The sequence below is a fragment of the Heterodontus francisci genome, chromosome 19 (assembly GCF_036365525.1).
Source record: "Heterodontus francisci isolate sHetFra1 chromosome 19, sHetFra1.hap1, whole genome shotgun sequence".
In the NCBI taxonomy this organism is placed as follows: Eukaryota; Metazoa; Chordata; class Chondrichthyes; order Heterodontiformes; family Heterodontidae; genus Heterodontus; species Heterodontus francisci.
In genome coordinates this window covers 65,739,656-65,755,124 of record NC_090389.1, presented here as the reverse complement: position 1 = coordinate 65,755,124, position 15,469 = coordinate 65,739,656, and the positions used below count along the sequence as shown (strand labels likewise).

Genomic DNA, 15,469 nt, shown 5'->3' with positions numbered 1-15,469 from the left:
GGCTATGGCCCATTTTTTTTAATTTGTGAAAGTAGCAGACAGTTTTTGTTTAAACTTCATTCATCACTTTGGGAACAAATTACATCCATATCAGTACAAGTAGCTATTGAACATTGCTACTGGTGCTTCGGTAAGGATGATACTTCCAAGATTTAGTGAATTTCATACTATGTGATTATATGAATTTAAAAAAAAATTATTTTCTTGGGATGTGAGCATCAGTGGCTCATCCCTAATTGCCCTTGAGAAGGTGGTGGTGAGCAGCCTTCTTGAACTGCTGCATCCATGTGCTGTAGGTACACCCACAAAGCTGTTAGGAAGGGAGATCAGGTTTTTGGCCCAGCAACAGTGAAGACTTGGCGATGTAGTTCCAAGTCAGGATGGTTTGTGGCTTGGAGGGGAACTTGCAGGTGGTGGTGTTCCCATGCATCTGCTGCCCTTCTAGATGAAAGAGGTCGTGGGTTTGGAAGGTGCTGTCGAAGGAACCTTGATGAGTTGTTGCAGTGCATCTTGTAGGTGGCGTACACTGCTGTCACAGTGCACTGATGGTGGAGGAGGGACTGTATGTTTAAGGTGGTGGGCAGCCAATCAAGTGAGCTGCGTTGTCCTTGATGGTGTCACGCTTCTTGCGTGTTGTTGGAGCTGCACTCATCGAGGCAAATGGAGAGTATTCCATCACACTCCTGGCTTGTGCCTTGTAGATGGTGGACAGGCTTTGGGGAGTCAGGAGGTGAGTTACTCGCTGCAGAATTCCCTGCCTCAGACCTCTTTTTATTATTCGTTCAGGGGATGTGGGCATCGCTGGCTATGCCAGCATTTATTGTTCATTCCTCATTGCCCTTAAGAAGGTGGTGGTGAGCTATGTTTTTGAACCGCTGCAGTCCTTGGGGTGTAGGTACACCAGCAGAACTGTTAGGAAGGAAGTTCCAGAATTTTGACCTAGCGACAGTGAAGGAATGGCATTTATAGTTCCAAGTCAGGATGGTGTCTGGCTTGGAGCAGAACTTGCAGGTGGTGGTGTTTGTCGCTCTTGTAGCCACAGTATTTATATGGCTGTTCCAGTTGAGTTTCTGGTCAATGGTAACCTCCAGAATGTTGATCGTGGGGTATTCAGTGATGGTAATGCTGTTGAACATCAAGGAGAGATGATTAGATTCTCTCTTGTTGGAGATAGTCATTGCCTGGCACTTCTGTGGCATGAAAGTTACCGCATATCAGCCAATGCCTGAATGTTGTCCGGTTCTTGCTACATGTGCGCACAGACTTCTTCAGTATCTGAGGAGTCTCGAATGGTACTGTACACCACAATCATCAGCAAACATCCCGTTATGACTGATGCGAGAGGAGTGCATTGTTAATTCAGTCCCACTTCTCCACAGGTCACAACATATTTAATAAAAGTTTCCCACTTATCGATATGGTTAATCATGTACACTATTTTTCCCAGAATAGAACACACTAACCAGGTTTCTTTACTGAACAATAAAATTATCAGTTTATTGTAAAACAAGTCTTAACTAGTAATGAAGTAAAACATAAATAGATCAAATTTTTAAAGTCCCAACATTAAATTTTAAAATCCCCTATTTTTCCTTAGCAATTCACACTCGCGCACACACACACATACACACATGTATACTGGTTAACCGAAAAAATAAAAAAGGATTTTTGGATCAGAGCTCTGTTACAAACAAAAAGCATTTGGGTTAACTACTTGCTCGTTTTTGAAGGAAACAGCAGATTGGTCACTAAAATCTTTAGAACAGTTCTCTTCAGAAGGCGTTGAGAATTATTTCAGCTTTCTTGAAATACAGGAAACAAGACGAATTGACTTGATGGGGTCTTTCATGGAATTTCTGGGAAGCGAGCTGGGTTGTGGTCTTCTGTCCTTTCTTGACTTTTTCTTCAGACTTGACTTTATCTTCTTCCAAAAGGTAAAACGCACTCACTCTGACACACAACCAGAAAGCTTGTGAGTTTTTCTGCCAATCCAGGTGCTCTCTGTTACTACTGGGCTTGTCCAATCAATGGAGCGCTTGTCACTTTTCTGCCCCTGTTACCAGGGTTTACGCTCCATCTCCAACCCAAGCCATGTGACAACCAGCAACACTGTTGCCAATCCAGCTCCCTCAGTCCTCTTGATGGATTCCTTTTTTTTAAAAAAACCTGGTCCAATATTTATTCAGTTTAACCATAAATTCCTTTTAAAAATATTTAACAAAAAACAGAATCACTTTCATAACAATCCCCACTTCTGACCTTTCTGATGGAGGAAAGGTCACTGATGAAGCAGCTGAAGATGGTTGGGCTTAAGACACTACCCTGAGGAACTCCTGCAGTGATGCCCTGGGGCTGACATGTTTGATCTCCAACAACTATTTTCCTTTATACTAGGTATGACTCCAACCAGTGGACAGTTTTCATCCCCAATTCCCATTGACTCAATTTTTACTCGGGCCCTAGATACCACACTTGATCAAATGCTGCCTTGATGTCAAGGGCAGTCACTCTTGCCTAATTTTTGGAATTCAGCAATCTTGTCTGTGTTTTAACCAAGGCTGTAATAAGGTGTGGAGTCGAGTGGCCCTGGCGGAACTCAAATTGAGCATCGGTGAACCAGTTATTGCTGAGTAGGTGCTGCTTGATAGCACTGTCAATGACAACTTCCATCACTTTGCTGATTGAGAGTAGACTGATCAGGCTTAATTGGTCGGATTGGATTTGTCCTGCCTTTTGTGGACCACACGCACCTGGGCACTTTTCCAAATTGTCAGGTAGATGCCAGTGCTGTAGCTGTACTGGAACAGCTTGGCTAGGGGCGCAGCTAGTTCTGGAGCACAAGTCTTTTGTACTACAGCCTTTGCTGTATCCATTGAGTTCAGTTGTTTCTGGATATCACTGAGTGAACCGGATTGGCTGAAGACTGGTATCTCTGATGCTGGGGACCTCTGGGGGAGGCCGAGATGGATCATCCACTCAGCACTTCTGGCTGAAGATGATTGCAAATGCTTCAGCCTTGTCTTTTGCACTAACGTCCTGGACTCCCCCATCATTGAGGATGGGGATGTTTTCTGCCTTCTGAAGCATCTGGTTAGTTGTTTAGTAGTCCACCACCATTCACGACTGGATTGGCAGGAATGCAGAGCTTAGATCTGATATTTTGGTTGTGGGATCGCTTAGCTCTCTATCACATGCTGCTTCTGCTTTTCAGCATGCATGTTAATCCTGTGTTGTAACTTCACCAGATTGGCACCTCATTTTTAAGTATGCTTGGTTCTGCTCCAGGCATGCTCTTCTGCACACTTCATTGAACCAGGGTTGAACCCTGGTAGAGTGAGAAATATGCTGGGCCATGAGGTTGCAGATTATGGTTGAATGCTCTGCTGCTGCTGCTGCTGCTGATGGCCCACAGTGTCTCATGGATGCTCAGTTTTGAGCTGCTAGATCTGTTCTGACTCTATCCCATTTAGCACTGTGGTAGTGCCACACAACACGATGGACAGTATCCTCAGTGTGAAGATGGAACTTCGTCTCCAGAAAGACTGTGTAGTGGTCACTCCTACCAAAACTGTTTTGGACAGATGCATCTGCGACAGGTAGATCGGTGAGGATGAGGTCAGGTAGGTTTTTCTCTCTTATTGGTTCTCTCACCACCTGCTGCAGGCCCAGTCTGGCAGATATGTCTTTCAGGACTTGGTCAGTAGTGGTGTTACTGAGCCATTCTTGGTGATGGACATTGAAGGCCCCCAACCAGAATATATTCTGTGCCCTTGCTACCTTCAGTGCTTCTTTCAAGTGGTGTAAAATATCATCAGCGGAGGAAGGGTTGTAGCTGGCAGGCAGTAGGAGGTTTCCTTGCCCGTTTGATCTGATGCCATGAGACTTCATGAGGTCCGGAGTCAATGTTGAGGACACAGCGCCACTCCCTGCCAACTGTATACCACTGCGCCACCTTTGGACAGGACGTACCCAGGGATAGTGGAGGTGTCTGGGACATTGGCTGCAAGGTATGATTCAGTGGGACAGCTCTCCCAATTTTGGCACAAGTCCCCAGATGTTAGTGAGGAGGATTTTGCAGGGTTGGCTGGGCGGGGTGTGCCTTTGTCGTTTCCAGTGCCTTGGTTGATGCCAGATGGTCCATCCAGCTCGATATTTTTTGACTTTTCTGTCTAGGTTTAATACAACTGTGTCGTCCTCCAGATTTATTAATGAATTGAATTTAAATTCCACCAGCTGATGTGGTGGGATTTGAGCTTGTCTCTGGAGCATTAGTCTGGCCTTCTGGATTACTAGTCCAGTAACATTTCCACTACTTGACCCTGTGTACTTTCCTTTGGGGGGGTTGGGGGGGAGAAAGAACTGAACACCAGCTGCTTAATATTTTTGCAATAATGGTTCATATCTTGTCTGCAAGTATATATTTTAAAATAGGTTCCAGAAAAGTGCAATGCACAATGATACTGTTTGTTTTTTTTAATCCTGCAGTTCCTTCACTCCATGCGACTGTGGGATTTTATTGAAGAGCGGGAGCACAGGGATGTTCCCCAACATACAGGTGATGAGGAAGTGGCAGAGCTTGGAGATCTCTTCATGCACCTGTCAGGAGCGGATGAGCGTACTGCATCCAGTGAGAGTCAGGCTGATCAGCCTGTTTCTGTAGTGTTATAAGATGCTATAAACTAAATTACAGCTTGCTTCTGCTGAAGCACAAAATTGATTCACCTAAGCATGGAAGCTTGGTTCAAATTTGTTTGAATTGGAGCTGCTATATAATGGGAACAAATGGTACAATGAAATTGTGGTTGAATCAGGACTGTATTTTGCAGTGTTTGCTATATTTAATTGTAAACTTTTGATTTATTTATGAATTCTGAACAGTTTTTTTTTAAATCACTGCAGAGCACACTACAGTGTACAATTCACAGCCGTTTTTCTGGTATTAGAAATTTTCTTGCTGTAATTTTAAAAGGAAAAGATGTATGAAGCTGTTGAGATATTGCTTGTAGTTAATTGCCTTGATAGTATACATTAGTAACAAAGCAAAGCTTTTGTAGCTTGAGTCCACAGTTGAAGCTGCAAAATATATTCACTTCAGAATAAGGCCCCTCACTTTTCTCACACTTCCCAAGTTGGTGGGCTATGCATCAGTGCTTCTCTGAACTGACCTCAGGAGCACTAGAGTAGTCTGCAATTGATTAATTTTGTCTGCTGTCTCTCCCACTCTGATGAAGTACCTGACTTCTGCATCCCAGAATGATGCCTGGTAACAGTGTAGGAGTGTATATCCACGTCCCACCATCTTTTCTTTGCCAAGAGAGTAGACAGGTAAGCTGCTGCCAGCCCACTCAACCATCTACCAGGAATTGAATGAGAGCAACCTGAAGTGGCCTAACCATATGTTACCCTTTCCCTGGCTCTCAGACTGAAATGACCTGATGAAGGTTGTGAACCTGTCTTGTTGCACAGAAGTTCGGTTTAAAACAACATGTTTTGGCAATACTGTCTGTTAGCTGCGAAAAATGTTTATGAATTGCCTTTTCTTTTAAAAATTACAATGACGGCTAGAAGAAAACTAAAATATATTGTACCACAGATCCTATTAAGATCCCAAAGTCGGAAGCAATTTTTAAACAAAATAGCTCAAATCTTTTTTTACTTATTGCTATTTTGCTAACTATTCTCATTGAGCCATGCTTGGGTGAAACTAAAATACTTGTGACACAGTAGTCAGTCTCCCTGAATGAAAATAGTTGAAAGGTCAGTGTTTATTATTAAGGCTCATTCAATTGTTGAGATTACTAGTTAATAAATCTGGGAAATGACTGGCTAAGTCTTGTAATCTTTCCCTGAAAATACAGATCAGATTGCAGCACATATGTTGTCAAGGTTTGTAAATGGCTAGAAAACTATTAATCATGTTGCACCTGTAAAGATGTGGTTTGGTGCAGTATTATAATTTTAAAAAATTAGTAAAGCAAGGTATCCCAGTATTGCAAATAGAATTGTTTTCACAATTACTTAGTTCCATTAAATCAATTTTTACAGTTGCTAACCAGGCTATTTCAATGTGATAGGTTGTCCATCTCGAGGAGAGGACAAATCCCTAATTCTGCTTTTCTACCAACTTAGGGCAGGGTAGCTATTCTGAACATGTTCATCATCCTTCCAAAGTGTGTGTTTTGGTGGTGGGGGGAAAGAAGGAACAGGGGACTAAAATAATTATTCTACAAGCCAAGACTACTTTATTTGATAGTGTTTGTATTTTGTATTGTGAAAGTGCAAACTAAAGCTTGAGTGTTACATATATGAACTGTAACTGAATCATATCAGAAAACAGGGACTTGTCAAACAACTGTGAATGTCAGGGTTAGTTATTAACTACTCAGCTTGAATGTTCTAACACAAGTCCTTTTTAAATCTGTACTTTTTTGTAAAAGGTATTAATTGGGGAAAATGAGATTCTAATACTGAAATCTTCACCATCTATTACTGGTGATAATATTTCCCCAAAAAACTATTTCAGTGCCTACCATAGCAAACTCAAAATGGTAATGAAAGTATCCTTCCTATAGATGGATTCTGAGTTCTGTTGTACCTGCCAGATATTGGGTAAAGTTCTGTATTTACACCTGCTTGTCTTCTCCATTGTGTAGTAGTGTTGCTTTGAATAAAAGTTTCCTATGGTAGAGAAGAGGCTTGTCTGTGCTTTGGTTTAAGAAAGAAAAAAATTAAATTTTTATAGCACCTTTTAAATCCTCAGGAAATCCCAAAGTGCTTCAGTCAATTATACTTTTGTAATATGGGGGAAATTGAGGCCTGTCATGTGGCAGTAACAGGGCAATAAGTGCCCCGTAAATCACAGAAAAGAACTTGACTCCAAGGGTCCTTGGAAGAGGTGACCCAGGTGGCCACCTGAAACGTGTACAGCTAATTTGTGTTTTAAGTTGGGGTTCGAGGACATCAACACCATTTTAGCAGAACTGGCAGTGAGTGTACCATGCACACATTGCCCAGTATTAGCTGGCAGTCCAGGTGAAGTGAAGCACAAAAGTAAGCTTTCTATTAATGCAGGGCCAAGAGGAGCAGGAATGCTTCCCTCCACCCACACACCAGCCTATCTTTTTCCAGATCCAGAGGCTGGCTGGGTTGTCCGATATTGGTGCAGAATCAATAGACTGTCTGCAGCCTGCTGGCAGTGTTAACAAACCCCAGCCCTCAATGGTTTGGGACTCAAGTCAGTACTGTCGGATGGGTGTCCCTGAAGCTAGCTACCCAAAAATCTCAGAAAACATTCTACCTCTTGTAGGAAAATACAGCAGCTTATTTGTGCTCAGCAAGGTCCCATAATCAGCAAGGAGAATTAACCAGATGAATATTTTCAGTGGCACTGGTCGAAGGATAAGTGTTGGCCAGAACAGCAGGAGAACTGCTCTGTTCATTTTTTTTAAAAACTTATTCATGGGATGTGGGCATCACTGGCTAGGCCAGCATTTATTGCCCATCCCTAATTGCCCTTGAACTGTGTGGCTTACTATGCCATCTCAGGGCATTTAAGAGTCAACCACATAGCTGTGGATCTGAGTCACGTGTAGGCCAGACCAGATAAGGACGGCAGATTTCCTTCCCTAAAGGACATTAGTGAACCAGATGGGTTTTTACAACATTCTCATTGGTTTCATGGTCACCATTAGACTAGCTTTTTTAATTCCAGATTTATTAATTGAATTCAAATTTCACCATCTGCTTTGGTGGGATTCGAACCCATGCCCCCAGAGCACTAGCCTGGGCTTCTGGACTACTAGTCCAGTGACATTACCACTGCGCCACCCTTAAGGTTCAAGCTTTAACATTTTTAACACCTCAACCAAAAGACGGCACTTCATAACACTGTAACTCTATGCTGCAGTGAAGCGTCAGCCCACATTCTGTGCTTGAACCCACAACTTTCTAACTCTACCATTGCTGAACCAAGGCTGACGCTAATTAAATGTTAACACTGGCAAAACATCTGCATTTACATATTTCTAGTGACCTCTGCATCCCTTCCCCTTCCTTAGTGATACATGGCACCAAGTTAACACATATTTTATCCCATTAGAGATATGCAGATCTCCCATGGTATTGCACATGGTGTCGAGCTGGATACTTAAAAGTGTTAAACCTATGGGAAGTGTATGGTATAGCAAAGGATTAGTTCTAGTAAGCAGAGGTGATGGCTGAAGCAGATCACCGAGAGTAGGTAGCAGGAAGTAGATTGAGATGGAGGGATGAAGAAACAAGAAGCAGAATGGTTAGGTTGGCAGGAGATGGTAGAGTATGCACAATGAGAAGACATGAATAAGGAAAGGGAAGAGCAGAAGTGGGGTCTGAGTGGCTGAGCAAAACAGCAAGGAAAGTGGATAACGACTTGAGTAGTTGGTTAGAAAAGGAGCATAATTGGACATGGTGTGAAAGAGATAGGTAGCGAAACAACTTGTTGGGAAGGAAGGAGAGCTTGCTAGGACGCAGATGGTAGTAGAGTTGGAAGGAGTAGGAGATGGATGGTGGGGGAGAAAAAGCTATGTAGGGCAGGTAAAGGTACATGTTGAATGTACAAGTTGCCCCATCGTATGAAAATATGTTGACACAGGATTCAAAATGACTGTTATGCCTGACTGACTTTTCTAAAAAGAAAGTTAGGGGTCCAATCTGCAGCCTGAAGAGCAATTATACTCCCACTTCACCCAGTACTTACTGAACTGATATTAGACTTTAGTCTCATCTTAGTAGATAATACATTGATATTATAATGCTCCTAACCTTGTGAAATAGCATATAATCCTATTTAATGGCAATGCCACAGCAGATCTGCATGTCTGTGCGAATGTGTCAGTCACACTTTAGTGTTAATCAATCTTTATGTGCAAATATCAGTCTCAAACTGTCACCTAGTTGGTGCAAATGTCATAATCAGAAAAGCAAGAAATGAAGAAAATCTACTAATCCTAAAAAGATTAGAAACTGAACTAGTCTTGCAATTTCTTTCCCTTTTTTGGTCCATCTGCTGGCATTTCCCAATGCTGCCCGCTCCCCTGGACATCTGAATTAATTTCTGACCTATTGTAATTTGGCTTACAAAAGCCAATTTGACTTTTCAATGCAAATGCTTGTGAATAATGATTTGCTAATAAACTGCTGACTCATTTACCAAAGTTACAGAAGAAAAATAATCATGGGCAAATGGTCTATTTTGACTCTCTGCCACTACTTAGACAAAACTACAATTGCTGCTGGGGACAAAATCCTGTAGTGCAATTTTTAAAAGTTCTTTCATCGGATGTGGGTGCCGCTGGCAAGGCCAGCATCTGTTGCCCATCCCTAATTGCCCTTGACAACTGTGTGGCTTGCTAGGCCATTTCAGAGGGCAGTTAAGAGTCAGCCACATTGCTGTGGGCCTGGAGTCATATGTAGGCCAGACCAGGTTAGGATGGCAGGTTTCCTTCCTTTAAAGGACATTAGTGAAACAGAAGAGTTTTTACGACAATTTATAGTTTTATGGCGCTATTACTGAGACTAGCTTTCAATTCCAGATTTTTTTATTAATTAAATTTAAACTCCACCAGCTGCCCTGGTGGGATTTGAACCAGTGGCCCTAGGGCATTGGTCTGGGCCTGTTAGTGGATTACTAGTTCAGTGACATTACCTTCAGTTGGCAAACATGGAACAGTATTTAAGTACGTCATATGTGCACTCACTGACTAATGTGACAAGATGCCCAGAAAAAATTGTATCCAGCCATAAACAGGATGCCTGTTATATATACAATGATGTCCAATTTTTCCTGCTGTCCACCTCACTCAAGCTTTTCTCCATGTCCGCTGATTCATCATGGCCTCAGTTTCACTGGTGCAGCAGCCTTACAAGACTCTATTTTTAGTGGGAAAATTAAGGTCCTGCCCTAGCCTTCTAAACAAAGAGAAATTAAATAAAACCACTCCTGTAATGTTGCCCTGATGGTTCAGCTGGTTTAGACAGTGATTCATTGCACTATGTAGTCCAAGAAGTTCCCAATTTGAATCCCCAGTGTGAAGAATTAGCTGATCTCAGCCAGGACAGCAGTAGGAGTACAAGAATGGCTTCTGCATACCTGCAGAGAGGAGAAGAAAATCGGACAGTATGCCCACTCCTAATGAAAGTGTGTGTGGACGCTGGTGAGAAAAGATCAGGTTCAGCTGTAATGCCACTGCAATTGAATAGCCTACTGACACTCACTGTCTCTGTTCGCACATGAACTTAGGAACAGGACTGCAGCAGTTCAAGAAGGCACCTCACCAGCACCAACTTCTCAAGGGCAATTAGGGATGGGCAATAAATGGATGCCCACATCCCCTGAAAGAACAAAAACAGTAGGCCATTCAGCCCCTGGAGCCTGTTCTGCCAATCCTGGCTGATCTGTATCCTAACTCCATCCACCTGCCTTGGCTCCATATCCCTCAGTAGCCTTGACTAGCAAAAAAAATCTATCAATCTCAGGTGTAAAATTATTGAGTTAGTATCTACTGCATACTGTGGTATAGAGTACCACATTTCTACCACCCTTTCTGTGAAGAAGTGATTTCCAGCCCCTCTCAATGTCCCCTTGTCCTAAACTCCCACACCAGGAGAAAAAGTTTCCTCTCTAGTTACCCTATCAATTCCTTTGAAAAACCTCAATCAAATGATCCACTAACCACCTATATTCCAGGGAATATAAACCTCATTTATCTAATCTCACTTCATAATTTAACCATTAAAGCCCTAGTAACATTTTGGTGAATCTCTGCTGCACTCCAAGGCCAATAGATCCTAAAATGCATTGCCTAGTACTCCAGATGTGGTCTAACCAGGCCTTTGTATAGCTGTAGCAAAATTTCCCTTTATATTCTAGCCCTCTAGTTAGTTTTGATTTTTTTTGTATCTAACCACAACATTTTAGTGATCTGTGTACATGGACCCCTAAATCTCTTTGAGTCTCCATTGTTCTAGCTTTCGAGCATTTAAAAAAACTCAGCTCCATCCTTTTAAGAACCAAAATGGGTGACCGCCCATTTACCTGTGATGAAATCCATGCCAGTATTGCTGATTCATTAGATATATTAATGTCTTTTTAATTTTATGCCCCTGTTTAGTACTATGCCACCAATCTTTGTAAAATCTATGCAAACTTGGATATATGGTTCTCTATTGTGTTATCTAAGTCATTAATAAATAGAGTGAATAGTTGAGGTCCCAGCACACATCCTTATGGAATGCCACTAGATACTTATAATGCACATGCTTACTCATTGGGCTGAATTTTATCAGCGTGTTGCACTCCATGGCGGCGCGCCTTCAGCCACGGAAGCGCTGTCGCAGAGCCCCCGCGATATCATGCGTGGGGACTCATTTAAATGGAGAGGGCGGAGCGGCCACCATTTTTAAAGGCTTCAAGCCCTTCAGTTAAATTTTTAGAATGTCACAACACCTTTCATTCAAATAAAACATTAAAAGATGGAGGCCCCTTTCCCAACCCGACAATGGTGTTTTTATTGTCTGATGTGATTGAAATCTATTTTGGTTCCAGCACGACCTTTCCTCCGTAACCTCACCACATTTGCCCTTCAACCCCTTCCCACCATCCCCACAGCCAACAATTATTGTTTTTCCCGCTAACACCCCACCCCGCCTTTGTTAGCTCTCTCTCTCTCTCTCTAATCAGCTCAAATTTCTGTGCTCAGTCACTCTATCCTTAATTATAGATTCTAATAACTCTGACCCCCTCCCCCCAACCTGCCTCAGTTCCCAAAGAAGTTAGACTAATAAGTCTATATTTTTACTGGTTCATCTCACACCTTAAATAATGGAAGTACATTTGCAATTTTCCAATCTGAAAGGGTGAATTCCTGAACAGTGTGTGTTTTGGAAGATTATGGCTAAAGTATCAGCAATTTCTTCATCTTCCTTTCCATAGGGTCTAGAACATAAAACATAGGGTCTAGTGAGAAGGAAGAACTGTATGAAATCAGTATTAGTAGGGAAATGGTGTTAAGGAAATTGATGGGATTGAAGGCTGATAAATCCCCAGGGCCTGATAATCTACATCCCAGAATACTTAAGGAAGTGGCTCTAAAAATAGTAGATGCATTGCTGGTCATTTTTCGAAATTCTATAGACTCTGGAACAGTTCCAACGGATTGGAGGGTAGTTAATGTAACCCCACTATTTAAAAAAGGAGGCAGAGAGAAAACAGAATTATAGACTGGTTAGCCTGACATCAGTAGTGGGGAAAATGCTAGAGTCCATTATAAAAGATGTAATAGCAGAGCACTTGGAAAACAATGACATGTTCGGACAAAGTCAACATGGATTTACAAAAGCGAAATCATGCTTGGCAAATCTACTGGAATTTTTTGAGGATGTAACTAGTATAATAGATAAGGGAGAACCAGTGGATGTAGTTTATTTGGACTTTCAGAAGGCTTTTGACAAGGTCCCACAGAAGAGATTAGCGTGCAAAATTAAAGCACATGGGATTGGGGGGAAGATACTGACATGGATAGAGAACTGGTTGGCAGACAGGAAACAAAGAGTAGGAATAAACGGGTCTTTTTCTGAGTGGAAGGCAGTGACTAGTGGGGTACCGCAGGGATCAGTGCTAGGACCCCAGCTATTCACAATATATATTAATGATATAGATGAGGAAATTAAATGTAATATATCCAATTTTGCAGATGACACAAAGCTGGGTGGGAGTGTGAACTGTGAGGAAGATGCAGAGAAGCTCCAGTGTGATTTGGACAGGTTGAGTGAGTGGGCAAATACATGGCAGATGCAGTATAATGTGGATAAATGTGAGGTTATCCACTTTGCTGGCAAAAACAGAGGGGAAGATGCAGCAAGACCTAGGTATCTGTGGGCACCAGTCACTGAAAGTATGCATGCAGGTGCAGCAGGCAGGCAAATAATATGATGGCCTTCATAGTGAGAGGATTTGAGTACAGGAGCAAGGATGTCTTGCTGCAATTATACAAGGCCTTGGTGAGCCCACATCTGGAGTATTGTGTGCAGTTTTGGACTCCTTATCTGAGGAAGGATGTTCTTGCTATGGAGGGAGTGCAGCGAGGTTTCACCAGACTGATTCCTGGGATGGCAGGTCTGACGTATGAAGAGAGATTGGGTCAATTAGGCTTGTAGTCTCTAGAGTTTAGAAGAATGAGGGGTGATCTCATAAAAACCTACAAAATTCTAACAGGACTGGACAGGCTAGGTGCAGGAAGGATGTTCCCGATGGTGGGGGAGTCCAGGCCCAGGGGTCACAATCTAAGGATAAGGGGTGAGCCATTTAGGACTGAGATGAGGAGGGATTTCTTCACCCAGAGAGTGGTGAATCTGTGGAATTGTCTACCACAGAAAGCAGTTGCGGCCAAATCATTAAATATATTCAAGAAAGAGTTAGATATAGTTCTTAGGGCTAAAGGAATCAAGGGATACAGGGAGAAAGCGGGAACAGGGTTTGGACGATCAGCTATGATCGTATTGAAGGTGCAGGCTCGAAGGGTCGAATGCCCTACTCCTATTTTCTATGTTTCTAAAACATTAGGGTGAAAACCATCAGGTCTGTGGGATTTGGTGGTCTTTAGTGCCATTACTTGTTCTAATACTGTTTTCTTTCTTACATTAACTTTGAGTTCCAGTCCTTGATTCATCATTAGTTTCCCTGGAATGTGTGTTATATTATCCTCTTCCTCTGCTGTGAAGTTTTACTGTCATTATTCAGTCTGCCATTTCCTTAGTTGCAATATTACCTGCATCTATTTTTAACAAAGGTCTCATTAACGTTGACTACCCTTTTTCTAATACAAATGGAAAAGCTTTGCATTAATCTTGATATCCTTTGCAAGTTTCTTTTCATTGCTTACTAATTTTTTTTTGTCTTCCTTTGCTATTTGTTCTATCTCTCCCCGTCCCTTGGATCTACCTTATTCGTCACACTTTTGTATGCTCTTTTCTTTAGTTTTATGTTATTTGTCACCTCTTTTGTCAACCGTGGCTGTTTTATTTGGTAAGTAGAACTGCTTGCCCCTTAGGGATGTAGACTGGTTCTGTATTAAGTTAAATTCTTTTTCCAATCCCTCCCACTGTTTGTTTGCAGTTTTACCCGAAAATAGGTTTGTCCAGTTTTCTGTCAATCTTTTGTTAAATAATCTTGTTAAAGTTAGCCCTAATAAAATCTAGAATTTTAGTAGCTGTGTTGTTACGTTTCTCCTTTTCAAACCTAACATTGAATTTGATTGTATTATGATCACTGTTAAATAAATGTACCATCACAGTTAGATTACTAACCAAGTCTGGCTCATTACTCATTATTAAATCTATTAAGGCCTGCCCTCTTGTTGGTCCTAGAAATTATTGCTCCAGAAAATGATCTTGAATGCACTCAAGAAATTTACTACTTTCTGGCTTGAGCTACTCTGCACTTCCCAATCTATATAAAAATTAAAGTCTCTAATTAAAATAACTCTGCTTTTGCTACAAGCCTCTCTAATCTGTGAATTACTATATTCTGCTGACACTTCATTGCTGTGATTAACAGCCCTGTAGGCAATTCCCATTACAGTTTTAAGTCCTCAATTCATCTATTCTAACGATAGTCTCCGCTGATTGCTTTCCCTTACCTATATCCTCTCTTCCTAACGTTAAGTACATCAGAAATCGGAGCAGGAGTAGGCCATTTAGCCCTTCGAGCCCACTCTGCCATTCAACGAGATCATGGCTGATCTACTTCAACACCTTTTTCCTGCACTATCCCTGTATCCCTTGATGTTTTTAATATGTAGAAATCTATCGATCTCAGTCTTGAATGTACTCAACGACGGAGCCTCCAGAGCCCTCTGGGGCGCAGAATTCCAAAGATTTACCACCCTCTGAATGAAGAGCTTCCTCCTCATCTCAGTCCTAAATGGCCTGCCCCTTATTCTGAGACTGTAACAATATATTTAATCAATAAGACTACTCCTCCTCCTCTTCCAGTTTTTCACTATCCTTTCTAAAGACTTATTAACTTGAAATATTTAACTCCCAATTAAGACCAGCGTGCAGCCATGATATAGTAATGGCCATCACGTCATACCTTCTAAGCTGTATTTGAGCCTCAAATTCACTCAGTTTATTTCTTGTACTCTGTGTTAATATATAAAACTCTTATCTAGACAAGAGACCCTATCCTATCCTTCTAACCTGCTGCTGTATTCCTCACACTGTTTAATGTAACAGATTTCTAATTTGTCACTCCTCCAGTAACGACTTTCGCTTTTTAAAGTATCCCCTTCAACTGGAGCATCTATATCGCCACTTGTGACCTGAACTCTGCTCTTATTCCATTTTTTAAAATAATCTTTAAACTCATTTTTACTATTGTTTCTGACTGAGCCCTTGCCCCATTTATTAGTTTAAAGTTCTTTTTACCATCCTA

At 41.7% G+C, this 15,469-nt stretch overlaps 1 protein-coding gene across 3 annotated transcripts in view; it reads left to right on the top strand.

Moving 5' to 3' along the window:
• Positions 1-14,331, top strand: part of mkrn2 (makorin, ring finger protein, 2) — a 36,599-nt gene extending 22,268 nt beyond the window's left edge. For 2 of the 3 annotated variants that reach the window (XM_068051821.1, XM_068051822.1), the window contains exon 8: positions 4,486-14,331. In XM_068051821.1, the coding sequence (XP_067907922.1) occupies positions 4,486-4,668 (183 nt within the window). In that variant the 3' untranslated portion in view covers positions 4,669-14,331. The remainder of the gene's footprint in view (positions 1-4,485) is intronic. The other variant, XM_068051820.1, reaches the window with a different exon arrangement.
• Positions 14,332-15,469: the final 1,138 nt, after the last annotated feature.